At 51.0% G+C, this 27,300-nt stretch overlaps 1 protein-coding gene across 1 annotated transcript; it reads left to right on the forward strand.

Moving 5' to 3' along the window:
* On the forward strand, positions 1–26,840 carry tarbp1 (TAR (HIV-1) RNA binding protein 1). Its single transcript, XM_067236792.1, has 29 exons — positions 1–987; positions 5,083–5,183; positions 5,442–5,511; positions 6,289–6,443; positions 6,606–6,658; positions 6,909–7,006; positions 7,179–7,314; positions 7,937–8,033; positions 9,243–9,332; positions 10,086–10,251; positions 10,694–10,960; positions 12,121–12,218; positions 12,467–12,607; positions 13,422–13,642; positions 13,892–14,111; positions 14,400–14,591; positions 15,482–15,741; positions 15,895–15,966; positions 16,501–16,621; positions 16,923–17,033; positions 17,196–17,345; positions 17,990–18,076; positions 18,994–19,214; positions 19,427–19,508; positions 21,586–21,760; positions 22,126–22,311; positions 23,228–23,352; positions 23,760–23,896; positions 25,797–26,840. The coding sequence occupies exons 1-29, from the start codon at positions 27–29 to the stop codon at positions 26,008–26,010; spliced, it is 5,007 nt and encodes a 1,668-aa protein (XP_067092893.1). The 5' UTR covers positions 1–26; the 3' UTR covers positions 26,011–26,840.
* The last annotated feature ends 460 nt before the right edge of the window (positions 26,841–27,300 follow it).

Below are 27,300 nucleotides of genomic sequence, written 5' to 3' on the forward strand. Positions count from 1 at the left end.
TACTGTCAAACTGCACACTGCTTGCCATGTCGGCTATATTAATCGAGGCTGTTTTATCATGCTCCCCTAATCATGAAGCTTTGTTCAATGCGTTGTGTTGGCCCAGTGAAGCCTGGCCGGAAAAAGAGAGAATAGAGGCACTTGCAGCTTTCATTGATGGAATCGATAAACAGTCCGACACGTCCACGGGAGACAAAGTTAGCAGGAGGCAGGACGTTCTCGTGAGGGTTGAATCTATCATTTGGAAACAATGTATGCCTCTGCTCTATAAAATCTCTAGTGAGTGTATGGTATGTAACGGTGAGCAAGACTCGCGGAGTAAGGAAATGACAAGTGCCGTGTGCCGGTTACTTAGCATTTGCATCGCCCTATGTGATACCGGTGTTACTGCACAGCTTACCCGCTCCGTTCTACCGACGTTGCAGCAGTCAAACGGAGACACCGAGGACGAGTCGAATGGCGAGGAACGGCTACACATTGACCTGGCCATCGAGGTCTTATCTGTCCTGCTCCCCGCTCTCTCAGCAGACGAACAGCTGTCTACAACAACTCTCACATGTGCCTTGTCTTGCATCAGGGTCGCATCAGACGCACTGGTCTCCAAAATCACGGTACGAGTTCTGTTCACCCTCCTCACCTGTTACAGAGAGGACAAGTTGGCAAAAACACTCCAGTTTGTTTTGGAAGACCTGTGCTGCTGGCACGCCGGTGACAGTTCCCCTGTGGCGACAGAGCGCGCATTGCTGTGTTTGACAGCTCTCTCGGATTACCTGCTCGCTCCTCTCAAACCCACCAACACGCCTCCGAGTCCGGCCTCTGCGCGACCGGACCCCCGCCTGTCTCCGCAGTTTTGGAGGATCCTTCAAGACGGGCTAACGCATAGAGACACCGTGTCACGGAAGCGCGCGCTCTACCTGCTGAAGAGGTGCGTCGCGCTGTCAGAGGAGGAAGGGCAGGAGTGTCCCAGAGGACCTGTGTCTGGAGAAGGTGAGAGAGATACTCTTGACTCTAAAGATACCTTTATTTTGCAGTCAGAACTGACAGCTAACCAAACAGTTTCACCACACCAGCCATTTGTTTAACTCATATTCAAACAAAAACCCATTCCACTTACAATTTTACATTTCAAAACAAAAACTAACAAACTAAGCAAAAACCTTCCTATTCACAACTTCACCCCTGCATCCCTCACCCTCCACACATCAACAAACTCCTCCATCTTTCCCACCAACTTACAATATGAGAACTCAATACGCAACCTTGCCGTGACCAGCCCCAGCAACACTGCCTTTGCATCGTGTGACCCTACTCCCAAATGCCTACTCTTTCTTGTCTTCCATATTGCAAGCTTGGCCTGCCCAAATAAGAAGTTCACGAGGCATGCTGTCCTCTTCTCTGGAACATCCTCATCCATCATCCTCCACCGCCCCTGATCCAGCTGTGCTGGGTCTTGTAGCAACTGTACGTACGATCCGGGTAGGGCCCGCCAAACTCTCCAGAACGTTCTGTAACAGACGGAGAGACCTACTTGTTGCTGCCGCTATATCCTCCACTGATCTCCACCCGGCAACCAAGACAAGGTCGCCCAGCTTCGTCATTCCCGCAGTCACGCAGCCCACCCGTAGACTGGGACTGAAACAGCCCTATCCTCAATAGCTTGTGAAACAGTGGCTTCTGCCACACCCACGCCCCCAGTGAGGACGGGTCTCTGGTAATTGTCAGAGTCTTCTGCCATGCCAGCATCAGAGACCGGTAAAAAGGAGTTAGCTCCGCCAAATCCACTTCTCCAGGGTGCGTGTGGAACAACCGTCTCTCATAGTTGAGCCCCCCAGCCCTAAAAGGGCCCACGCAACACCCCTCCACCTCACATGTGGATGTGTCAGTAGCAACACCTCTCCACCTCACATGTGGATGTGTCAGTAGCAACACCTCTCCACCTCACATCTGGATGTGTCAGTAGCAGCACCCCTCCACCTCACATCTGGATGTGTCAGTAGCAGCACCCCTCCACCTCACATCTGGATGTGTCAGTAGCAACACCCCTCCACCCCACATCTGGATGTGTCAGTAGCAACACCCCTCCACCTCACATGTGGATGTGTCAGTAGCAACACCTCTCCACCTCACATCTGGATGTGTCAGTAGCAACACCCCTCCACCTCACATCTGGATGTGTCAGTAGCAACACCCCACCTCACATGTGGATGTGTCAGTAGCAGCACCCCTCCACCTCACATGTGGATGTGTCAGTAGCAACACCCCTCCACCTCACATCTGGATGTGTCAGTAGCAGCACCTCTCCACCTCACATGTGGATGTGTCAGTAGCAACACCCCTCCACCTCACATCTGGATGTGTCAGTAGCAGCACCTCTCCACCTCACATGTGGATGTGTCAGTAGCAACACCCCTCCACCTCACATGTGGATGTGTCAGTAGCAACACCCCTCCACCTCACATGTGGATGTGTCAGTAGCAACACCCCTCCACCTCACATGTGGATGTGTCAGTAGCAACACCCCTCCACCTCACATGTGGATGTGTCAGTAGCAACACCCCTCCACCTCACATCTGGATGTGTCAGTAGCAGCACCTCTCCACCTCACATGTGGATGTGTCAGTAGCAACACCCCTCCACCTCACATGTGGATGTGTCAGTAGCAACACCCCTCCACCTCACATGTGGATGTGTCAGTAGCAACACCCCTCCACCTCACATGTGGATGTGTCAGTAGCAACACCCCTCCACCTCACATGTGGATGTGTCAGTAGCAACACCCCTCTACCTCACATGTGGATGTGTCAGTAGCAACACCCCTCCACCTCACATGTGGATGTGTCAGTAGCAACACCCCTCCACCTCACATGTGGATGTGTCAGTAGCAACACCTCTCCACCTCACATGTGGGTGCGTCAGTAACATCTGTGCAGCTTGTAACCGAAAGGCGTTGACTCTGCTTTTCAAATCCACCAAGCCCTGACCCCCCTCCTGCACTGGCAGGTACCAAGGCCTGACCCCCCTCCTGCACTGGCAGGTACCAAGCCCTGACCCCCCTCCTGCACTGGCAGGTACCAAGCCCTGACCCCCCTCCTGCACTGGCAGGTATCAAGGCCTGACCCCCCTCCTGCACTGGCAGGTACCAAGCCCTGACCCCCCTCCTGCACTGGCAGGTACCAAGCCCTGACCCCCCTCCTGCACTGGCAGGTACCAAGCCCTGACCCCCCTCCTGCACTGGCAGGTACCAAGCCCTGACCCCCCTCCTGCACTGGCAGGTATAGCACTGGGGCCCGGATCCAACGCTGACCTGACCCAACAAAATCCACCAAGGTCTTCTGCAACTCCTGAAGCAAGCCGTCCGTGGGCTCCAGTGCACTCAAATGATGCCAGAGGATGGAGGCTGCCAAATTATTCGCAACCAACACTCCCCCTGAAGGACACTAGTGGCAACAACCATCTCCAGCTAGACAACTTGGCAACCACCTTGTCCACCACCCCTTCCCAGTTCAGCCCCTGATAAGCATCGGACCCCAAGCACACCCCTACAACCTTCAAGCCTGCTCTGCCCCAGTGCAGCCCTCCCGGCAGCCTGGGCTTCTCTCACGCCCCCCATCTCCCCATGAGATAAGCCTCGCTCTTCCCCACTGCAGCCCCAGCGGCAGCCTGGGCTTCTCTCACGCCCCCCATCTCCCCATGAGATAAGCCTCGCTCTTCCCCAAGTAAACCTTTGCTGAGGATGCCCTCTCATACTGCTCTAACTCTTCTTTTACTACATCAGCATCCCCCTGACTCCTAAGGAGCACACACACATCATCAGAGCATACACAAGGCCTGACAGTGGACCCCCTGCCTAATCCCTCTCCTAACTGGGATTGGCCGGCTCACCCCCCCCCCCCCCCCCCGCACCTTTACCATAACAGAGGCATCACAATACAACAAACGCACCCATGACATGAACACATTCCCAAGCCCAAATTAATTCATCACTTCAAATAGATATGAATGACAAACAGTCAAATGCTTTTTCTTGATCAGCTGACAGAATTCTTAAATGATGCCCCCCAAGCTTCGCCCAATCAATGACATCCCGCGTAGGAAAAAAGCTGTCCATTATTGACCTCCCTGGAACGCAGCTGGACTGGTCTCTATGCACTATGCTGTCTCGAACCAACTTCAGCCTGTTGGCCAAACATTTGGATAAGATCTTGTAGTCCAAACATAAAAGAGACACAGGTCTCCAGTTCTTGAGCAGCCCTTGGTCACCCTTCTTGGGCAGCAGTGACAATACTGCCCGCCTACAGCTGCTTGGTAGCATGTGTTCCCCAAAAGCCTCCTGGTAAACCTCCAGTAGGTCAGACCCTAAAAAGCCCCAAAAGTGTGTGTAGAACTCAGCTGGTAGGCCATCCAGCCCTGGGGACTTCCCCACCGACAGCTGCTGGACTGCAGCAGTGAGCTCTTGGAGAGGGAGTTCCACCTCCAAGGATTCTCTCTGGTCTGACCTGGGGCCAGTTGTTCAAAAAGTTTAATCTGGATCAGAATTATCTGGATTTTGAAATCCCATGTTTTGCTATCCAGGGATCAGGTAATCCATCTTACTTTTGTACTGGTTTTTCAAAGCAACATTGTATTGGATCACCAGATCCAGATGCATACAGTAAAACTGCACACTTTAGAGTGGCCTTTTATTGTGGCCAGCCTAAGGCACACCTGTGCAATAATCATGCTGTATAATCAGCGTCTTGATATGCCACAACTGTGAGGTGGATGGATTATCTCGGCAAAGGAAAAGTGCTCACCAACACAGATTTAAACAGATTTGTGAACAATATTTGAAAGAAATAAGCCTTTTGTGTACATAGAAAAAGTCTTAGATCTTTGAGTTCAGCTCATGAAAAATGGTTTGTAATTTTGGTCAGTGTAGATACATAGATAGATTGTGACAGAGAAAGAGAGACTGATGGATATTGAAAACAATAGAGAGATGGATGTTATGAGAGAGGGAGAGGATTGGGGAAGCCCACCCCTGTGAGTTGTCTGTGTTTGCTGAAACAAGCAGCCCCCGGCTGACTGTGGCGCTCCTGGCAGGTGAGGAGGTGGTGTTCAGGTGGGCTCCTGGGAGCAGCAAGCTGCTCAGGGCCTTCTGGGAGGACTACGCCCTGGTCATGGAAACCCTGGAGGAAAACCAGGTACAGCAGTACTGTCTCTCTCTTTCTCTCTCTCTCTCTCTCTCTCTTTCTCTCTTGCTATCTCTCTCTCATTCTATCTCTCTTTATCTATCGCTCGCTCTCACTCCCTCCCACAAACTCACTCAGTTTCTCACTCACTTATCCATACACATTGACGGACTAGCTGGACTGGCCGAGGATGGTGAATTTAAAATCAGCAGTTGTGTCAGGTTGCTGGCTCTGCGTATTGCCGTGGTTACTAGCGTGTTCTCCTCCTAGATCCATGTGGTGCGGCCTGTCCTCTCCAGGGTGGACTCTCTCATCCAGACCACCGCCAGGGAAAGCCAAGGTAACAGACTTCATCCCTGAGAGATGTGTGTGCGAGCGTGTGTGTGTGTGTATTAATGTGTCAGCCCTATACTGTCTATATATATTTCTCTCCACTTGTTTTGTCATCTCATCCTTTTTTCCTGTCCCTTCCTCTCTCCTCTCCTCCCCTCTCTCCTCCCCTCCCTCTCTCCTCCCCTCCTTCTCTGCTCTCCTCCCCTCCCTCTCTCCTCTGTCCTCCCACCTCTCCTCTCTCTCCTCCTCTCCTCCCATCCCTCTCTCCTCTCCTCCCCTCTTCCCATCCCTCTCTCCTCTTCTCCCCTCTTCCCATCCCTCTCTCCTCTCCTCCCCTCTCTCCTCCTCCCCTCCCTCTCTCCTCTCTTCCCATCCCTCTCTCCTCTCCTCCCATCCCTCTCTCCTCTCCTCCCCTCTTCCCATCCCTCTCTCCTCTCCTCCCATCCCTCTCTCCTCTTCTCCCCTCTTCCCATCCCTCTCTCCTCTCCTCCCCTCTCTCCTCCTCTCCTCCCCTCCCTCTCTCCTCTCTTCCCATCCCTCTCTCCTCCCATCCCTCTCTCCTCTCCTCCCCTCTTCCCATCCCTCTCTCCTCTCCTCCTCTCCTCCCATCCCTCTCTCCTCTCCTCCCCTCTTCCCATCCCTCTCTCCTCTCCTCCCATCCCTCTCTCCTCTCCTCCCCTCTTCCCCTCTCTCTCTCCTCTCCTCTCCTCTCCTCCTCTCCTCCCCTCCCTCTCTCCTCTGTCCTCACACCTCTCCTCTCTCTCCTCCGTCCCTCGGCCTGCAGCGTGCCCCCTGCCTGTGCTCCACCCCTCCTGGCTGCTGTGTGTGTACCAGCGCATGTTCCACAGTGAGAACAAGGCTGTGATGAGGGAGGGGGTGAGCCACCTGCTGGGCCTGCAGACCTCCACCCTGCCTGGCTTCTCCCAGGCCTTCTCTCAGGTGAGGGGGGAAACAGGTGTTCAAGTGTGTGAGAGGTCTTTGCTTTAGTTTCAATACAGACAGACATATTTCAGTGTTTATGCCAGCAAGTTTCTCTTTAAGGGCCATGTTACGTCTGTGTGTGACTGACTCTGTGAAGACTCACCTGGTCTTGTTCTCCAGTTCATCGTGGGTCCCTTCATGGATGTGCTGTCTGAGAGCTCCCTCTTCCACAGGTGAGGAACCATCAGGAGACTGATGGGCAGGAAGACAATGTCCTTCATGTTATTTCCCTCTGACAGCTGTGTCTGTGTGTGTGTGTGTGTGTGTGTGTGTGTGTGTATCTCTCACTCTGTCTGTGTGTGTCTGTGTGTGTCTGTGTGCGTGTATCTCTCTCTGTTTGTTTGTGTGTGTGTGTGTGTGTGTATCTCTGTGTGTGTGTATCTCTGTGTGTGTGTGTGTGTGTGTGTGTTCGTGTGTGTTCAGGAGCCAGGACCAGTGTGTCGGGGAGTGTCCAGAGCTGGGGCTCAAGCTGCAGAGCTTCCTGGTGTCGTTCTTCAGAAGCCTGCCACTGGAGAACAGAGGTACACATGCACAATGCACACACACACACACACGCGCACACACACACGCGCACGCGCACACGCACACACACACACACAGAGACAGACACAGACACAGACAGACAAGACCGACAGACATACACACTGTGTGAATGCTCTGTATTATTGTAATGAACCTCCTCTCTTCTCTCAGGGTCTGTTCTACAGCAGCTGGTCCAGAGACTGGCCTCCCAGCACTGGTGCTCTGTACCAGTCCTGTTCCTGTCCCAGGCCCTGTCCTTCCTGCCCCCCGGCCCCCTCCTGGGACCCCAGACCCTGCAGGCCCTGAGGTACCCCCCTGCTGGCCCCCCCGCCTGCCCCCTCCAGCACAGAATGGAATCTGACTGAGACACGGAGCGTCGGAAGGTTCTAGACCAACCGACATTTTTAGTTTAAACTTTTCAGGTTTTATTGTCAGGTGCACAGAACAACACAAGGTCAGACTGGGCACTGAAATTCTTGGGACAAGAAAACGAAGCAACCTGGCATAACATAATATATAAGTACTAAGAACATAGATTACATCTATGGTAAGCTCAAATAAAATAAACATTTAATAATAGTAATAAACATCCTAATATATAGAAAATTGTAGCAATATACAATAATATACATTATACACTAATACACATAATGACCTATACTAACCTTATAGACCTAAACTAACCTAAAACAAGACCTATACTAGCCTAAGACAACACCTATACTAACCTAAGACAAGTGGGGTACAGAGTTGAAGTGACAGTGTGTAAAGTGACCAGTGAGAAATGTATCAATGTCCATTCAAAAGCCTGATGACCCCTTTTAACTATCTGGAGTTCCTGTGTGTGATGATGCTAACTTAGCACCTTGGTTTAGCGTGGTTCTTGTTGTTGCTATGGATACGAGTGTGTCCCCCATGCTGTGTTGCAGGGAGGTGCTGCGCTGCACCATGGTAACGCACCAGGTCCTGCTCAGAGGGGCTGCCCAGTGCTTCCTGCTCAGCAGCGTCCTCTGCCTGACTGATGTGGTAAGACAGGGATGTGCAGCCACAAGGCTTCTACATTTACATTTAGTCATTTAGCAGACGCTCTTATCCAGAGCGACTCACAGTAAATACAGGGACATTCTCCCCGGAGGCAAGTAGAGGGAAGTGCCTTGACAAGGACACAGTCATTTTGCACGGCCGGTAATCGAACTGGCAACCATCAGGTTACTAGCCCGCTTCCCTAACCGCTCAGCCACCTGATTCCCTTCTATCCACAGCAACGTACAAATAATGCAAATTGAAAGTAGAGCAGAAGATCTGCAATGGACTTTAGCTGAAGTTTTCTCCGGACATTTCACTTATATAGTTTTCTCCCTATTCAGAATCAGAATCAGAATGGGATTTATTCACCATGAAAGTTTGCACAGACAAGGAATTTGCTTTGGCAGGAAGGTGCATACAATAAACATATAGGGACCTAAAATTTAAATATGTGGACTATCTATACTAAGGGTACATAAACTAGCAGTACTAAGTGGAATTAGAATTAAATAAAATATACAATAAAATAAAATAAATGGTAATAAATAATTGTATGGTAATATGGTATAATATGTGTTGGTTACATATACATCATGGATTCTTACCCTGCTGGTCCCTTGTTTTAGGGGATTCAAATTACAGGTACTTTCCTTCATAGACAATTCTCCCAATTTAGTCCCGCTCTGACCTTGAACAGCCAGCTGCACAAGGCTCCTGGGCATAAGGCCACATATATGTCTCATAAGTTATAGCTGGGCCTTCCTGTTTCTTATGGAAGCACACACACATTCTTCTCTGTCACTCAGCCCCTATTTATCCAGATCTCCACACTTTGGGCTTTATTTCTCCTACAATGTTTTAGGGGTAAAAATAATCAGTCAACAGCTTTGCATCTGGTTTCCAATAGTATAGCTTATACTAATATGGTTTCCAGTAATATAGCATATACTAAAACATGATTACAAGTTTCATTAAATCCATAATCATTACCAATCTCCATAATTACAACAGTGTGATGTTTTTTCCACAAGTCTTAGCCAGGACACTCTTACAAAATAGATTTCTCTTATCTCTAGATCTCAGTCTTTTTTTCTTGTTAAATAAAAGAATGAATGACAAGAACAAAAAAACATCATGACATGGATGTTTAGGCCCAGCCTTGACTGATGATGATGACTATTATGATGATGATGAAGAACTGTGTTCCAGAGTTCAGTCACCCTGGATGATGTGTTCAATTTGCTGGTGCACTTCCCTGCCAACGAGTCTCTATGCCGAGGTACCGGCCTGTGGAACCAGGTAGGTTGTGTGTGTGTGTGTGTGTGTGTGTGTGGGTGGGTGGGTGTTTGCGAGCAAACTGGTACTTTTTAGTGAATTAATGAACAAGATTTATTTTGAGTGTGTGTGTCAGTGTAACATCTCGTGTGTGTGTGTCCCCTCCAGGTGTGTGTGTGTCAGTGTAACATCTCGTGTGTGTGTGTCCCCTCCAGGTGTGTGTGTGTCAGTGTAACATCTCGTGTGCGTGTGTCCCCTCCAGGTGTGTGTGTGTCAGTGTAACATCTCGTGTGTGTGTGTCCCCTCCAGGTGTGTGTGTGTCAGTGTAACATCTCGTGTGCGTGTGTCCCCTCCAGGTGTGTGTGTGTCAGTGTAACATCTCGTGTGCGTGTGTCCCCTCCAGGTGTGTGTGTGTCAGTGTAACATCTCGTGTGTGTGTGTCCCCTCCAGGTGTGTGTGTGTCAGTGTAACATCTCGTGTGTGTGTGTCCCCTCCAGGTGTGTGTGTGTCAGTGTAACATCTCGTGTGTGTGTGTCCCCTCCAGGTGTGTGTGTGTCAGTGTAACATCTCGTGTGTGTGTGTCCCCTCCAGGTGTGTGTGTGTCAGTGTAACATCTCATGTGTGTGTGTCCCCTCCAGGTGTGTGTGTGTCAGTGTAACATCTCGTGTGTGTGTGTCCCCTCCAGGTGTGTGTGTGTCAGTGTAACATCTCGTGTGTGTGTCCCCTCCAGGTGTGTGTGTGTCAGTGTAACATCTCGTGTGTGTGTGTGTCCTCCAGGTGTGTGTGTGGCTGGTAGACAGCGAGGGCAGCTTCCGAGCCTGTGGTTCCAGCTCCAGGGTGGAGGCAGGGGAAGGAGCTGGTCCTGCTGCTCCAGAGAGAGACTCCGTTCTGGGATACGTCCAGAGGCAGATAGAGGCCTATCTCCAGGTCCCAGCCTCCACAGGTCAGGTCAACAACTGAAACGTTTCCATCTGTCCATAATGTGTTGAGGCCTGTCAGACACACAGTTCAGAATGTGGTGAGGTCTGTCAGACACACAGTTCAGAATGTGGTGAGGTCTGTCAGACACACAGTCCAGAATTTGGTGAGGTCTGTCAGACACACAGTTCAGAATGTGGTGAGGTCTGTCAGACACACAGTCCAGAATGTGTTGAGGTCTGTCAGACACACAGTTCAGAATGTGGTGAGGTCTGTCAGACACAATTTCAAGACTGATGGAAAAAGCACCTCAGTGGTTTATTGCTGTAATATCTGGCGCAACAATAACATCTCAACTACAATGTTACATAGTATAGGAAAAACCACAGTTGATCTTCAGTTCAACATCAAACCTTTTGTCAGCACCTGTCTGTGTCAGCATCGTCTGTGGTGTGTTTGTCCTGCAGACCAGACTGACTGCCTGCCAGACCCAGGTGAGGCAAACATGCTGGCCACGGCCATCCTGCTGTGGGTCGACATGGAGGACAGGAGGGAGGGAGGGAGGACTGGAGAGAAGCTCCAAGCTCTCCTGCTCCCCCTGGTGGCCACGCTGGGGAGACTCAGCACCAACGTTTACCTGCCTCTCAGAAAGACGGACAAGAGCCTGCAGCTGCTGCTCCGCCTCCTCCAGCTCAGACACGCCCCCGGTCGCCCGGCAACGGAGGAGAGGCAGGGTAGGTGTTGCTATGGCAATGGCCAGGTGTTCTCTACTCTAAACGTGCTTCCTTCTGGGGCGACGTCTCACTACTGTAAACATGCTTCCTTCTGGGGCCACGTCTCACTACTGTATGATTCCTTCTGGGGCCACGTCTCACTACTGTAAACATGCTTCCTTCTGGGGCCACGTCTCACTACTGTATGATTCCTTCTGGGGCCACGTCTCACTACTGTATGATTCCTTCTGGGGCCACGTCTCACTACTGTATGATTCCTTCTGGGGCCACGTCTCACTACTGTAAACATTTACATTTAGTCATTTAGCAGACGCTCTTATCCAGAGCGACTTACAGTAAGTACAGGGACATTCCCCCGAGGCAAGTAGGGTGAAGTGCCTTGCCCAAGGACACAACGTCATTTTGCACGGCCGGGATTCAAACTGGCAACCTTCAGATTACTAGCCCGATTCCCTAACTGCTTAGCCACCTGACTCATGCTTCCTTCTGGGGCCACGTCTCACTAGTGTGAACATGCTTCCTTCTGGGGCCACGTCTCACTACTGTAAACGTGCTTCCTTCTGGGGCCACGTCTCACTACCGTAAACGTGCTTCCTTCTGGGGCCACGTCTCACTACCGTAAACGTGCTTCCTTCTGGGGCCACGTCTCAGTACTGTATGATTACTTCTGGGGCCACGTCTCACTACTGTAAACGTGCTTCCTTCTGGGGCCACGTCTCACTACTGTAAACGTGCTTCCTTCTGGGGCCACGTCTCACTACTGTAAACGTGCTTCCTTCTGGGGCCACGTCTCACTACTGTAAACGTGCTTCCTTCTGGGGCCACGTCTCACTAGTGTGAACATGCTTCCTTCTGGGGCCACGTCTCACTACTGTAAACGTGCTTCCTTCTGGGGCCACGTCTCACTACCGTAAACGTGCTTCCTTCTGGGGCCACGTCTCACTACCGTAAACGTGCTTCCTTCTGGGGCCACGTCTCACTACCGTAAACGTGCTTCCTTCTGGGGCCACGTCTCACTACTGTAAACGTGCTTCCTTCTGGGGCCACGTCTCACTACTGTAAACGTGCTTCCTTCTGGGGCCATGTCTCACTACTGTAAACGTGCTTCCTTCTGTATGTGGGGCATAACAAGGTTGATGTCTTTGCTGTGTGTCCTTCAGCAGACCACGTGGCCGTTGCCATGGATGCGCTGCTCGTGGGCGTGGTGGAGTCCATCCAGGAGTTTATCCTCCGGAGACTAAGTGAAGAGCTGCAGGAGGTACATCCACACACACACCACACACACACAAACACACCATACATTCACACACGCACACCACACACACACACACCATACATTCACACACGCACACCACACAAACACACACACCATACATTCACAAACGCACACCACACACACACACACACCATACATTCACACACGCACACCACACACACACCATACATTCACACACACACAAACACACACCAACATATAACCCAGGAGAGTTGTGTGTTGTCCTGCAGCTGTGTGACATGCAGAGAGCAGAGCTGTACCTGGTGCTGCTGAGGGAGCTGCTGCTGACCTCCAGCCTCCCCCGCCTGGCCTCCAGCCTCCCCCGCCTGGCCTCCGCCTGCCTCCCCAGCCTGCTCTGCCCTGCCTCGCACGTAGGGCTCGCCCTCACACACACTGGCTCGTTAACACGCTCAGAAAACACTACTCATAGAGATCATGTTCGGTTTACATTCCCCTGGGGTATGTGATGTGGAAATAACACCATACTGTTGTAATTATGAAGATGGGTAATGATTACGGATTTACTGAAACTTGTAATCACTTTTTAGTATATGCTATATTATTGGAAACCAGATGCAAAGCTGTTGACTGATTATTGTTATCCCTAGACAATGGTAGAATAAATAATGCCCAAAATATGAAGATCTGGATAAATAGGGGCTGAGTGGGGGAGAAGAATAATGTGTGTGCTTCCATAAAGAAACAGGATGGCCCAGCTATAACTTATGAGACATATGTGGCCTTATGCCCAGGAGCCTCGTGCAGCTGGCTGTTCACGGTCAGAGAGGGCCTAAATTGAGAGAATTGTCTATGAAGGAAAGTACTTGTAATTTGAATCCCCTAAAACAAGGGACCAGCTAGGTAAGAATCCATGATGTATACGTAACCAACAAGTATTGTACCATATTACCATAAAATGGGGAGAAAACTATTAAAGTGAAATGTCCGGAGAGAATTTCAGTCTGATCCTGGGATCATGTTCACGTTCTATTGGGAATCTTTGTTACCTGAGGACCAATAAAACACTTTGCATCAACCCTGCTGAGTTCCAGTGCTGTTTTTGAACTTTGAAAATTGATTGAAGATGTACAGATTTTTTTTTTTACATCAATACGTACTAATTTTGTTATTTTCTCTCTTTCTCTGTGTTTGTGTGTGTGTGTGTGTGTGTGGATGTGTGTCTAGATCCCAACTGTAGCCGGCCAGGTGACCAAAGCTGTTGCCATGGCATCGCTGGCTATGCTTTGTGATCTTGCCAACCAGGAAGTCATCAACAACCAATCAGAGACCGTGTCTGTACTGTTGTCACTCAAGGGCTTCTTCCACCCCCCTGCCTCCCCCTCTGTCCCCCTCGGCCTCTTCAACCAGACCCTGCTGAAGCCCCCAGCGGCAGGCTGCTCTGCCCGGTCAGTATGCTGCCTGGAGCAGGGGCCACCCTAGGACACATGGAGGCATGGCTGGATGAGTGGATGAAGATATGAGTGGATGAGTTGGGTGAAGATGGGGGTGGGGGGTGGGGAAGAGAGATTGGCGGGAAAGGGAGAGAGAGTGCATAGGAGGGGGAAAAAGAGAAGGAGAGATAAGCTAGCTGATGTGCTCTGTCTGTTAGCCTGAATATCCCCTCTCTCCCCCCCCCCCCCCCCCCCCCCCCCCAGCGCTCCAGGGCTGTGTGTCTCCCTGCAGGACTGGGGCCGCATGGCAGCTCGCTTCACCCGGGACCAGTGGGTCTGCCTGGGCTTCCTGAGGAGGGCGGGCCCCCCCCTGGCCCCCCCAGGAGCCCCCGGGGCCCTGCAGGCTGCTGTGGAGGCGCTGCCCCTGCTGCCCAGCCACCTGGTGCTGCCCGTACTGGCCTTCATGGAGGCAGAGCTGCCCCAGGTCAGCCCAGTGTGGTGGTGGTGGTGGTTATAGCCGTTGTGACATTAAAGTGTGTTACAGAAAGTTAGTAAAGGAAAGTGTGTTGCTCTGTTACACATCTCAGGTCTCGTATAGCACACACACTAACAGGATGAAGGTATATAGATGGTGGGTAACCACTGGCTAACTAAGCTGTGCCTAGCCACTGGCTAACTAATGTCACTGTTAATGTGATGCACTCAATGCTCAGCTTGTCGCTCCGTAGAGCAGATGCAGCAGGGTTGCTGAGCTAGTCCTCCCTCCGTCCAGCAGGTGGCGCTGTGTGGGGAGGAGGTGTGTGCCGAGGCGGTGCGGCGGTCCTGGGCGCTGGTCCAGGCCCTGAGCAGCAACCCGCAGGACTTCTGGCCCACCCTCCAGGCCTTCACCCGCATGGCCTACAGCCCCCCGCTGCTGGGCCTCTCACACACACAGGCCCCGCTGCTCACACACACTCTCAGAGAGGTGAGAACACACACACTCAGAGAGGTGAGAACATACACACACACACACTCAGAGAGGTGAGAACACACACACACACACTGTCAGAGAGGTGAGAACACACACACACACACTCTCAGAGAGGTGAGAACACACACACACACTCTCAGAGAGGTGAGAACACACACACACACTCTCAGAGAGGTGAGAACACACACACACACTGTAAGAGAGGTGAGAACACACACACACACTGTAAGAGAGGTGAGAACACACACACACACTCTCAGAGAGGTGAGAACACACACACACACACACACACACACACACACTCTCAGAGAGGTGAGAACACACACACACACTGTCAGAGAGGTGAGAACACACACACACACTGTCAGAGAGGTGAGAACACACACACACACACTCTCAGAGAGGTGAGAACACACACACACTCTCAGAGAGGTGAGAACACACACACACACACTGTCAGAGAGGTGAGAACACACACACACACTGTCAGAGAGGTGAGAACACACACACACACTCTCAGAGAGGTGAGAACACACACACACACTCTCAGAGAGGTGAGAACACACACACACACACACACTCTCAGAGAGGTGAGAACACACACACACGCACTCTCAGAGAGGTGAGAACACACACACTCTCAGAGAGGTGAGAACACACACACACACTGTCAGAGAGGTGAGAACACACACACACACTGTCAGAGAGGTGAGAACACACACACACACACTGTCAGAGAGTTGAGAAAACACACACATTCTGTTAGGACTAGATGAGATAAGTGCTTTTCACTGACTGACTAGCGGTTTCTTTGTGTGTGTGTATATATATGTGTGTGTGTGTGTGTGTTTATATATCTGTCTGTGTGTGTGACTTCCATGTAGATCTCTGCTGAGCTCATAGAGCTGTCTCAGATCAAGACGGGGGTGTTCAACGTTCTGATCCAGCACTGCTGCCACACCTGGACCAACTCTGATACAGGAAGTACCTCCCAGCCCAGCCCGGACACAGGAAGTACCTCCCAGCCCAGCCCAGACACAAGAAGTACCTCCCAGCCCAGCCCAGACACAGGAAGTTCCCTGCTGCAGTTGGACATCTTGACAGAGGCTTGTGTCTACGGACCGGTCTTCAGGAGAGACCAGAGGTGCTTCTGGCCTGCTCCTCTTACTGTGGCCCACAGGGGGCGATGGAGGACAGGTTGTTCCTCATGCATTTTATTCTAATTTACAAAGAACTTTCCTCAAAACTCAAGAGGCCGTGTGTGTGTGTGTGTGTGTGTGTGTGTGTGCGTGCGCAGGTTGATCCAGGAGGTTCAGAGCTATGTGGAGAAGCTGGGAGAGCAGTGCTCAGCCAACACTGTGGTCCCCAGGTGTGCTACACACACATACACATACACACACACTATGGGCCTCAGGTCTGCTACACACACACACACACACACCATTCACATTCAAACTTTGCATGAGTAAAAAAAATCTAATGGTTTTGTTCGTCTTTATAAGCTGCCTACATTTATTAGTAGTTCTGACAAGGTTAGCTTGTTCACATTAGTTATAAGCGACTGGAAGCTGGCATTAGCACGGACGTTTACCGAGCAGGAAACTAAAGGATCCAGTTTGAAAGATGCATGGAGGCAGTGAGAATGTGTACTTTCAGATGTATGTATGTATGTTTGGTTATAAAGGAAAACCAACTGTGCTTCGAGGTGGTACTATAACCTACTGTAACCTACTGTAACCTACTGTAACCTAGGTTGTCTTTCTGAACAGAGGCAGGGATTTAGTCTCCGTAATTTGTCAGTGATTTTAGTTGACAAATTTCTCTCTCTGGTCTCTCTCTCTGGTCTCTCTCTGGTCTCTCTCTCTGGTCTGTCTCTCTGTGTGGGGTCTGTCCTGGGTGTCAGTGATGACAGGGATGAGCAGGCTCCTCGTGTGTTTGTAATGGGGTTCCTCAGCGGTCTGGAGCCCTCCAGCCAGCAGCACCAGACCCTGATGGAGGAGCTGGTGCTGCGTCTGCTGAGGAAGGTACAGAGCACACACTCTCTCTCTCTCTGTGTCTCTCTTTCACACACACACTCTCTCTCTCAGTCTCTCTCTTTCACACACACACACACCCTCTGTCTCTCTGTCTGTCTGTCACTCACACACTCTCTCTATCTCTCTCTCTCTCTCTCTCTCTCTCTCTCTCTCTCTCTCTCTCTCTCTCTCTCTCTCTCTCTCTCTCTCTCTCATACACTCACACACACACAGTTTACTGCAGATACACACAGTCTACTGGACACCAACACACACACACACACTTTTGTTCTCTCTCTGTTGTTTTTAGGATGAGGAGATATCCAAGTCCAAAACTCGTTACTATAGCAACTCCCTTCAACACCGTGTGAAGAACCGAGTGTGGCAGACACTCTTGCTGCTGCTGCCTAAACTGAGAGAGGTACGCACACACACCTACACACACATCCCACACACACACCTACACATACACACCTATACACACAAACACAACTACCCTGGTCTGATTTACCCCTAAATCAGACACTGGTCTGATAATCTAACCTGACTGTGTGTGTATGTGGTTGTCTTAACGCGTGTGCAGGAGTTTGTGAACACCATTGCAAGGCAGATCTTCGAGGCTGGATTCTGCAGCAACCAGGCGTCTGTCAAGTACCTGATGGAGTGGATGATGGTTCTGCTGCTGGTCCACTTCCCAGCACACATAGACAAGCTGTGGTCCTGCTTTACTCTGGTGAGGCCCTGTACTGAGACACACACACACACATGATGAGACACACACACACACACACATGATGAGACACACACACACACATGATGAGACACACACACACACATGATGAGACACACACACACACACACATGATGAGACACACACACACATGATGAGACACACACACATGATGAGACACACACACACACACACACACATGATGAGACAGACACACACACACACACATGATGAGACAGACACACACACGATGAGACACACACACACACATGATGACACACACACACACACATGATGAGACAGACACACACACACGATGAGACACACACACACACATGATGACACACACACACACACACACACACAAACACACACACACACACACACACACATGATGAGACAGACACACACACACGATGAGACACACACACACACATGATGACACACACACACACATGATGACACACAGACACACATGATGACACACACACACACACTTGATGACACACACATGATGAAACACACACAATACGACAGCCACACATCTCCAGTACTACTAGTGGAGAGCACAGGACAGCAGAGATGTCCAGGCCCAGGAGAGATGGAGCTCTGTCATCTGGGTTCACGGCTGGATGTGTCTCCTACAGGACCAAGAGAAGACCAAGACCAGCATCTGTACCTACCTGTCAGTTCTGGTCCATCTCAACATCATCATGCCCACACTACCAGACAAGGTAGACCAGAACCTCACTCCTCCTCCTCTTACCCTCTCTCTATCTCTCTGTCTCTCTCTATCTATCTCTCTCACACACATTCTCTCTCTCATTAACGTTATCTCTTTCGCACATACTCTCCCTCTCACACACTATCTCCCCTCTTCTCCCCTCTCCCCTCCTCCTGCCCTCTTCTCCCCTCTCCCGTTCCCTCTTCCTGCCCCCTCCCCTCCTTCTGCCCTCTCCTGTCCCCTCCTCCTCTCCTCTTATCCCCTCTCCTTTTCCCTCCTCCTGCCCTCTCCCCTGCCCTCCTCCTGCCCTCTTCTCCCCTCTCCCCTCGTCCTGCCCTCTCCTGTCCCATCTTCCTGCCCTCTTCTCCCCTCTCCCCTCCCCTCCTCCTGCCCTCTCCATCCCCTCCTCCTCCCATCTTCTCCCCTCCTCTCCCCTCCTCCTGTCCTCTTGTCCCCTCTCCCCTGCCCTCCTCCTGCCCTCTTCTCCCCTCTCCCCTCCCCTCCTCCTGCCCTCTCCGTCCCCTCCTCCTCCCATCTTCTCCCCTCCTCTCCCCTCCTCCTGTCCTCTTGTCCCCTCTCCCCTCCCCTCCTCCTGCCCTCTCCTGTCCCCTCCTCCTGCCCTCTTCTCCCCTCCTCCTGCCCTCTTCTCCCCTCTCCCCTCCTCCTGCCCTCTCCTCCTGCCCTCTTCTCCCCTCTCCGTCCCCTCCTCTCCCCTCCTGTCCTCTTGTCCCCTCTCCCCTGCCCTCCTCCTGCCCTCTTCTCCCCTCTCCTGTTCCCTCCTCCTGCCCTCTCCTGTCCCCTCCTCCTGCCCTCTTCTCCCCTCTTCCCTCCCCTCTTCCTGCCCTCTTCTCCCCTCCTCCTCCCATCTTCTCCCCTCTCTGTCCCCTCCTCCTCTCCTCTTCACCCTCCCTCCTCTTCTCTCCTCAGGCTGTTCAGTGGCGTAGGGCTCTAGATGTTATTCTCCAGTGGTGCTTCAGCCACAACTTCAGCGTGCGTCTGTACGCCCTGCTGGCTCTGAAGAGGGTGTGGGGGCTGGAGGGGGCCAGGGGGGAGGCTGAGGCTGGGGCTGGGGGGGTGGACAGCCTGGGTGGGCTGGCCACCTTGGTCCAGTCCTGTCTAAACCAGGCAGAGGCCATGCAGAGCACTGGGTAAGTCACAGAGGAAGTCTGTCTTATTGTGGCTATGCTAAATGCTACCCACGTATGTGGTGACTAGAGCCACTTCCTGTCTCTACAGGATATAACTCGTGAATTTGTTAACAACTTCCTATTCTAATAAAATGTGACTAGTATAGTTGTCATAACCACTCTAGCTACTTCCTGTTTCTACAGGATATAACTGTAACTTGCTGTTTCTACAGGAATGCTAATAAGAACTGGAGCAGGATCCAGGAGCACTTCTTCTTCGGTGCCTTCCATCCTATCAGAGATCACAGTGTTGAGGTGAGATCAGTGCCTTCCATCCTATCAGAGATCACAGTGTTGAGGTGAGACCAGTGCCTTCCAACCTATCAGAGATCAGTGTTGAGGTGAGACCAGTACCTTCCATCCTATCAGAGATCAGTGTTGAGGTGAGACCAGTGCCTTCCATCCTATCAGAGATCAGTGTTGAGGTGAGACCAGTGCCTTCCATCCTATCAGAGATAACAGTGTAGAGGTGAGACCAGTGCCTTCCATCCTATCAGAGATCACAGTGTTGAGGTGAGACCAGTGCCTTCCATCCTATCAGAGATCAGTGTTGAGGTGAGACCAGTGCCTTCCATCTTATCAGAGATCAGTTTTGAGGTGAGACCAGTGCCTTCCATCCTATCAGAGATCAGTGTTGAGGTGAGACCAGTACCTACCATCCTATCAGAGATAACAGTGTAGAGGTGAGACCAGTGCCTTCCATCCTATCAGAGATCAGTGTTGAGGTGAGACTAGTGCCTTCCATCCTATCAGAGATCAGTGTTGAGGTGAGACCAGTGCCTTCCATCTTATCAGAGATCAGTGTTGAGGTGAGACCAGTACCTTCCATCCTATCAGAGATAACAGTGTAGAGGTGAGACCAGTGCCTTCCATCCTATCAGAGATCAGTGTTGAGGTGAGACTAGTGCCTTCCATCCTATCAGAGATCAGTGTTGAGGTGAGACCAGTGCCTTCCATCTTATCAGAGATCAGTGTTGAGGTGAGACCAGTGCCTTCCATCTTATCAGAGATCAGTTTTGAGGTGAGACTAGTGCCTTCCATCCTATCAGAGATCAGTGTTGAGGTGAGACCAGTACCTTCCATCCTATCAGAGATAACAGTGTAGAGGTGAGACCAGTGCCTTCCATCCTATCAGAGATCAGTGTTGAGGTGAGACCAGTGCCTTCCATCTTATCAGAGATCAGTGTTGAGGTGAGACCAGTGCCTTCCATCCTATCAGAGATCAGTTTTGAGGTGAGACCAGTGCCTTCCATCCTATCAGAGATCAGTGTTGAGGTGAGACCAGTACCTACCATCCTATCAGAGATAAGTGTAGAGGTGAGACCAGTGCCTTCCATCCTATCAGAGATCAGTGTTGAGGTGAGACTAGTGCCTTCCATCCTATCAGAGATCAGTGTTGAGGTGAGACCAGTGCCTTCCATCTTATCAGAGATCAGTGTTGAGGTGAGACCAGTACCTTCCATCCTATCAGAGATAACAGTGTAGAGGTGAGACCAGTGCCTTCCATCCTATCAGAGATCAGTGTTGAGGTGAGACTAGTGCCTTCCATCCTATCAGAGATCAGTGTTGAGGTGAGACCAGTGCCTTCCATCTTATCAGAGATCAGTGTTGAGGTGAGACCAGTGCCTTCCATCTTATCAGAGATCAGTTTTGAGGTGAGACTAGTGCCTTCCATCCTATCAGAGATCAGTGTTGAGGTGAGACCAGTACCTTCCATCCTATCAGAGATAACAGTGTAGAGGTGAGACCAGTGCCTTCCATCCTATCAGAGATCAGTGTTGAGGTGAGACTAGTGCCTTCCATCCTATCAGAGATCAGTGTTGAGGTGAGACCAGTGCCTTCCATCTTATCAGAGATCAGTGTTGAGGTGAGACCAGTGCCTTCCATCCTATCAGAGATCAGTGTTGAGGTGAGACCAGTACCTTCCATCCTATCAGAGATCACAGTGTAGAGGTGAGACCAGTGCCTTCCATCCTATCAGAGATCAGTGTTGATCCCACCCTCCCCGTCTCTCTCTCTCTCTCTCTCTCTCTCTCTCCCCCTCCCTCCCCCTCTCTCTCTCTCTCTCTCTCTCCCTCCCTCCCCCCCCTCTCTCTCTCTCTCTCTCTCCCTCCCTCCCTCCCTCCCTCCCTCCCTCCCTCCCTCCCTCCCTCCCTCCCTCCCTCCCTCCCTCCCTCCCTCCCTCCCTCCCTCCCTCCCTCCCTCCCTCCCTCCCTCCCCCCCCCCCCTCTCTCTCTCTCTCTCTCTCTCTCTCTCTCTCCTCCTCTCCCCTCCCTCCCTCCCTCCCACCCCCTCCCTCTCCCCCTCTCTCTCTCCCTCCCTCCTCCTCTAGTCCATCTTCTACCTCTTCCCCCGTCTCTCTGAGCTGGCTGATGATGAGTGGCTTCCTGTGTGGAAGTTTGAGAAGCTGGTGGCGTTCTGCCAAGGCCCCTCCACTCTGCCCCTGAGGAACCCCAGTCCAGAGCTGGGGCGCGTGCCGCCAGGAGACTGGGTCCAGCAGGATAAAGGTACCACCACCAGGGGGCAGCACAGCACCAGAACACACAGGAAGCTGCTGGGGAAGCAGGAACCAGAGTTTCACATGCACAGGCAGTTAATAGTTTGCAACTGAGAGGTCACAAGGATCAAACAGATCCAGGATGGAAGATATTTACATGAAGAATGAAAGGAAATGCACTATGAGGTCATAATGGTGTTCATCACTCACCACTGTGAGGTCATAATGGTGTTCATCACTCACCACTGTGAGGTCATAATGGTGTTCATCCTTCACCACTGTGAGGTCATAATGGTGTTCATCACTCACCACTGTGAGGTCATAATGGTGTTCATTCTTCACCACTGTGAGGTCATAATGGTGTTCCTCCCCCAGGTGAGCAGGAGAGGGAGGAGTGCTGGACGGAGGTGCAGAAGAAGATGACCCCTTGGAGGCTGGGGATGGTGGAGCAGGGCCCAGAGCTGCAGCTGGCCCCCCAGCAGAGGGCTGCTCGTCTGGGGAAGCTCCACAGCGCCCTCCTGGTGGTGGCCTCGCTCATAGACAAGCCCACCAACCTGGGAGGTGAGGGGGCACAGCTGCTAGTTACATCTTGGACTCAGACTGACACAGGGCTGGGTTTGATGTTCTGTGCTTCTGCAACTCCTTCCTGTCTGTTAGGGTTACTAACCTTATGATCCAACTTTCTGTGTTACACCTCTAGTGTAGACTAACCTTAGGATCCGACTTCCTGTGTTACATCTCTAGTGTAGACTAACACCGTAATTCGACATCCTGTTACATCTCTAGTGTAGACTAACAACATAATTCAACTTCCTGTTACACCTCTAGTGCTTACTAACCCTATGATTTAACTTCCGGTCTTACACCTCTACTGCAGACTAACCCTATGATTTAACTTTGTGTGCGTGTAGCAGGAGTGTGTGTGCATGCAGGTGTGTTTATGCGGGCCTCTGGTCGTGAGGCAGGTGTGTTGGGCTGGTGTTGCTAGGCTCTGACTCTCTCTGCACACCTGTTCACAGTTACAGTACCTAATCTCAGCCGTCCTAATCTCTGATTGGATAAGCACTGCCTGAATTCATCATAAAGGGACTGGTTCGGGATCTGCACTGCTGTGTTGGTGTTAACTCAGTAGACACCAGGCTGTCATTGTCATTGAAATAAATGAGTTTATTCAGGGTAGGAGGACCCATTTAACAAACCAATATTGACATGGCGTGATATAGAACATGAGATCAGATGTAAATATGTATTATTAATGAATCTTTTCTGTATCCAAGACAACAAGGGTCATGTTAGGATACAAGGAAGTGTTTGCTTGTATTTTTGGTCCATGTCTCTTTGTCTGATTGGTCCATCCAGTCTTGTCCCTCTTTCTGATTGGTCCATCCAGTCCTGTCCCTCTTTTGCCTCTGTTAGACCAGACCCCATTGGGACGTGCTCTAAAGGGACTGGCTTGTTCATTTTGTGTGTGTATTAGGATTGTGTCGGACTTGTGAAATCTTCGGAGCTAGTGGACTGGTTCTGGACAGCCTTCGCCACGTCAGCGACAAACACTTCCAGTCCCTGAGCGTCTCAGCGGAACTCTGGCTCCCCCTGCTGGAGGTAGGAGGAACTGCAGCACATCCCTCCCTAGCACTGCTAGGTCAAACGTCTGCTTTCTGCACATGCTAACCCTTAGCTGGCTTTGAGCTAACTCAGAGCTAATCAAGAGCCATGGTTACCTCTGGGTTAGTTGTGTTACCTCTTCGCTAGCTCTAGTTTAGCTCTTGGCTATCTCTATACTAGCTAGTGGCTAGCTCTAGATTAACTCTGTGTTAGAGCTTGGATAGCTTTAGGTGAGTTCTGTGTTAGCTGTAGTCTAGCTCTGTGTTAGCTCTGTGTTAGCACTTGGCTAGCTCCAGATGAGCTCTGTGTTAGCTCTAGTCAAGCTATGTGTTAGCTCTGTATTAGCGCTTGGCTAGCTCCAGGGGAGCGCTGCGGTTTGTGAGGTGAAGCTGCTGTTCTGTCAGGTGAAGCCTGCAGAGCTGTCCCGGTTCCTGCTGCAGCAGAAGGAGAGGGGCTACTGCATCGTGGGGGTGGAGCAGACCGCCAACAGCCACAGTCTGCAGGACTACCGCTTCCCTGAGAGGACCCTGCTGCTGCTGGGGTAGGAGCACACACACACTGACACACACTGACACACACACACACAGATACACTGACACACACTGACACACACACACACAGATACACAGATACACACTGACACACACACACACAGATACACAGATACACACTGACACACACAGATTCACAGATACACACTGACACACACACAGATACACACTGACACACACACACACACACACACAGATACACACTCACACACACATACACACAGGTACATACACACAGGTACACACACACATACACACACACGCACACACTGACACACGTACACACACACACGTACACACAGGTACACAAACACATAAGCCACTTTTCCTCCGCAGGAACTTTCCCAAGGAACACTGGGTTTTTGGAAGTACTTGGTGTGTTTCCACCACAGGAACCAGTATCTAAAGTTCTGGGTAAAATATTTAGCCTTTGCAAAGTCCTTATTTGGGAGGTGGTACTTTTTCAAAAGCCAGGAACTGTGGGGGGTGGGACTTGGGCACTGAACAAGCTGATTGGTTGAGTGCATGTAGCATTTTCATTGGTTGACTGTACGCAGCATTTTATTTCAAACACCTTTTTTAAAAGTGTCTTATGGAGGGTACAGTTTTGCGTCAGAGGTACAGTACAAGAACATCTACATGTGCATGTGCACATACACACACACTTGTAAATGTACACATGCTTGCTAACCCAGCTGTACACACACAGGTGCAGTAATGCAGTCTCCTGTGGGTGACAGAGAGCTGACCCTGCTCTTTACTAGAAGCCTGCTAATTAACTGTTCCTCTGGGCCAGGATACACTATCTCTCCTCCCCTCTCTTCTACTCCTGTCCTCTCCCCTGATGGGCTCTGCTCTATACTCCTCTCCCCTCTCTTCTGCTCTCCCCTTTACTCCACCCTCCTCTTTCTCCTATTCTGCTCTCTCCTCCGATCTCTCTTCTCTTACTTCTCTCTCCTCCTCTCATCTCTCCTCTTACCTCTCTCCTCGTCCTCTCTCTCATCTGATCTCCTCTCCCCCTTTTCTGCCATCTCTTCCCCATCGTTCTGTCCCTGAGAAGGCCTGTCCAGGCATGCTGTGCTCTAATTGGCTCACCCTTGGGGAGGGCCAGGAAGTCAACCACAGCATTACTCCCCCTCCCCAGAGAGAGAGCAGAGTGTAACAACCTCCAGGCCCTGGAGGGTCTCTGTCCTCTGCTCCAGGCTGGACCAGGAACACTTCCTGTGGGGGGAGTCAGTCCACGATCTCCCCGCCATGCTACACAGTCAATACAGCCCTTCCTCTGACGTTCGCACACCAGCACAGGGTTCATAGATTGTATGGCGTGTGTGTGAGGCAGATCAGTCCTTTGTATGATTCAGCTGGATTAAGCAAATATTAGCATGTGTGTTTGGGGTTGGTGCTTTGATGAGGTGTTTATGAACACAAACGTGTGTGTTTGTGTGTGTGTCATCCAAGTACCTGTGTTTTACTCTTTCACTGCAATACCCCGGATCTGTAGTCATGAAATCAGGATGACCTCACTCAACAGTACCTCACTTGTCCCCTCCTTCATGTACTCTGCCACAGAGCTGTACTCACCCCCGCTTACATTTACATTTAGTCATTTAGCAGACACTCTTTTCCAGAGCGACTTACAGTAAGTACAGGGATATTCGCCCCGAGGCAAGTAGGGTGAAGTGCCTTGCCCAAGGACACAATGTCATTTGGCAGAGCCGGGGATCGAACCAGCAACCTTCTGATTACTAGCCCAATTCCCTAACCGCTCAGCCACCTGACTCCGCTTATATACTTCCTCCCCTCCCCACCCCAGAGTTGACTGCTGTGACTGGATGCATGTTTGTGTACAGATGATGTGTCCAAGACAGTAAAGTGTCTCCTCTCCCCAAGGAACGAGCGGGAGGGAATCCCTGCGCCCCTGCTGCAGCTGCTGGACGTGTGTGTGGAGATCCCTCAGCAGGGCGTGGTCCGCTCCCTCAACGTGCACGTCAGCGCCGCCCTGCTGGTGTGGGAGTACACCCGCCAGCACCGGGCCCCCCCTGGGGCCCCAGGAGGGCCAGCGGGGGCCCACCCCAGCAAGGCCCACCCCAGCAAGGCTCTGTGAGGATGGTGGCGTGGTCGGTCAGATGAATGACCTTGGTGATCAGAGTGCTGTTCCTGTGGTTGGAGAGGTGTGTGTTAGCTGGTGTGTGTTAGCTGGTGTGTGTTAGCTGGTGTGTGTTAGCTGGTGTGTGTTAGCTGGTGTGAGTTAGCTGGTGTGAGTGTGGTACTGGACCTGTAAGGTCACTGCCACCTGCAGCCTGGTCAGACACACAACCTCCAGGCTAATGTTTTAGTGCCATTTGACCCGAGTTGCCAAAAGGAAGACCTACCAAATTTACAGCAGCATATTTGTATGTGTTTTAAAGTCTGTTTGTATGTGTCTGTGTGTGTGCGCGTGTGTGTGCAGGCATGCATGCACATGCGTGTGTTTCTTATCCACAATGTGTGGTCTTGAGGATGTAACAGTGTTTTGATATCCTACTTCCTGTTCCACTTTTGAACAGAGGGTACTTCAGGTTGTAAAGACTGTTTCTGCTCAGGTTGGGTTGTGAAGGCCAGCTGTCGTCTCATCATGTTGTCAGATTATCTGAATAGTCCTTTTGACCCTGTTCTCCTGTGACAGATGCAGCATATTCAGTTCACTTCAAGGATTAGTCTGACGGGAGTATTGCATCTGAATATTATTATTTGTACTCCGCCAGACCCGCGGCTCCATATTCATGTCTAGATACAGAAACGTGACAGGATTTCACTGCGTCCCAGTTTCCCAGAGTGACGGAAGACAAGTGCCAGTCTCTGCTCAACACACACACAATGTTTATTTAACTCGTGTTAGCTGCCGTGTTAGACTCCTTGCTGGTTGTATTGAGTGATCAATTGTTTTCTTTTCAATAAAACTTTTGAAAAGACCTGAGTTGTTGTCTTTATATGTCAAGTTTACTGAATAAATAAACAAAGTCATTGTGAGAGTTATAATACGGATGTGCTGCAAGTGCTTGGAATGCCACGCCCAGCCCTCACTCAGAGGAAAGGAGTGTTGGCAGGTGCACTGAGTTGTCTAGGAGACGATGAGCGGCCGGGACCGGACAGTAGCGGAGCAGTGTATGGTATATCGAGGTCAGCCTTAAAATCACATCGGAAGAATTAACCTGCAGCCTGCAAACAAGCATTTACTGCAAATTCTTCTGTCTGCTCTTCGCACCTTTTGGATTATGGGAAAGAAAGTTATAGACTGAGATCTTTCTAAATTGTTTAGAAAGTTTTTTTTTTTCTTTTCATTTTTAATATAAGATGTAGCTTACTCGATTGTGTTAGTTCGCACAGTTTATCTGGGAACTGAAAAGTGTATCTA

The sequence above is a fragment of the Osmerus mordax genome, chromosome 5, assembly GCF_038355195.1.
Source record: "Osmerus mordax isolate fOsmMor3 chromosome 5, fOsmMor3.pri, whole genome shotgun sequence".
Taxonomy (NCBI): Eukaryota; Metazoa; Chordata; class Actinopteri; order Osmeriformes; family Osmeridae; genus Osmerus; species Osmerus mordax.

Excerpts from the sequence above, each read along its gene's own strand:
- tarbp1 (XM_067236792.1), top strand. The coding sequence starts at position 27 with ATGTCGGCTATATTAATCGAGGCTGTTTTATCATGCTCCCCTAATCAT. Across the intron at positions 7,315-7,936 it reads CAGACCCTGCAGGCCCTGAG|GGAGGTGCTGCGCTGCACCA; the intron begins GTACCCCCCTGC and ends GCTGTGTTGCAG. Across the intron at positions 16,622-16,922 it reads TGCTGCGTCTGCTGAGGAAG|GATGAGGAGATATCCAAGTC; the intron begins GTACAGAGCACA and ends TGTTGTTTTTAG.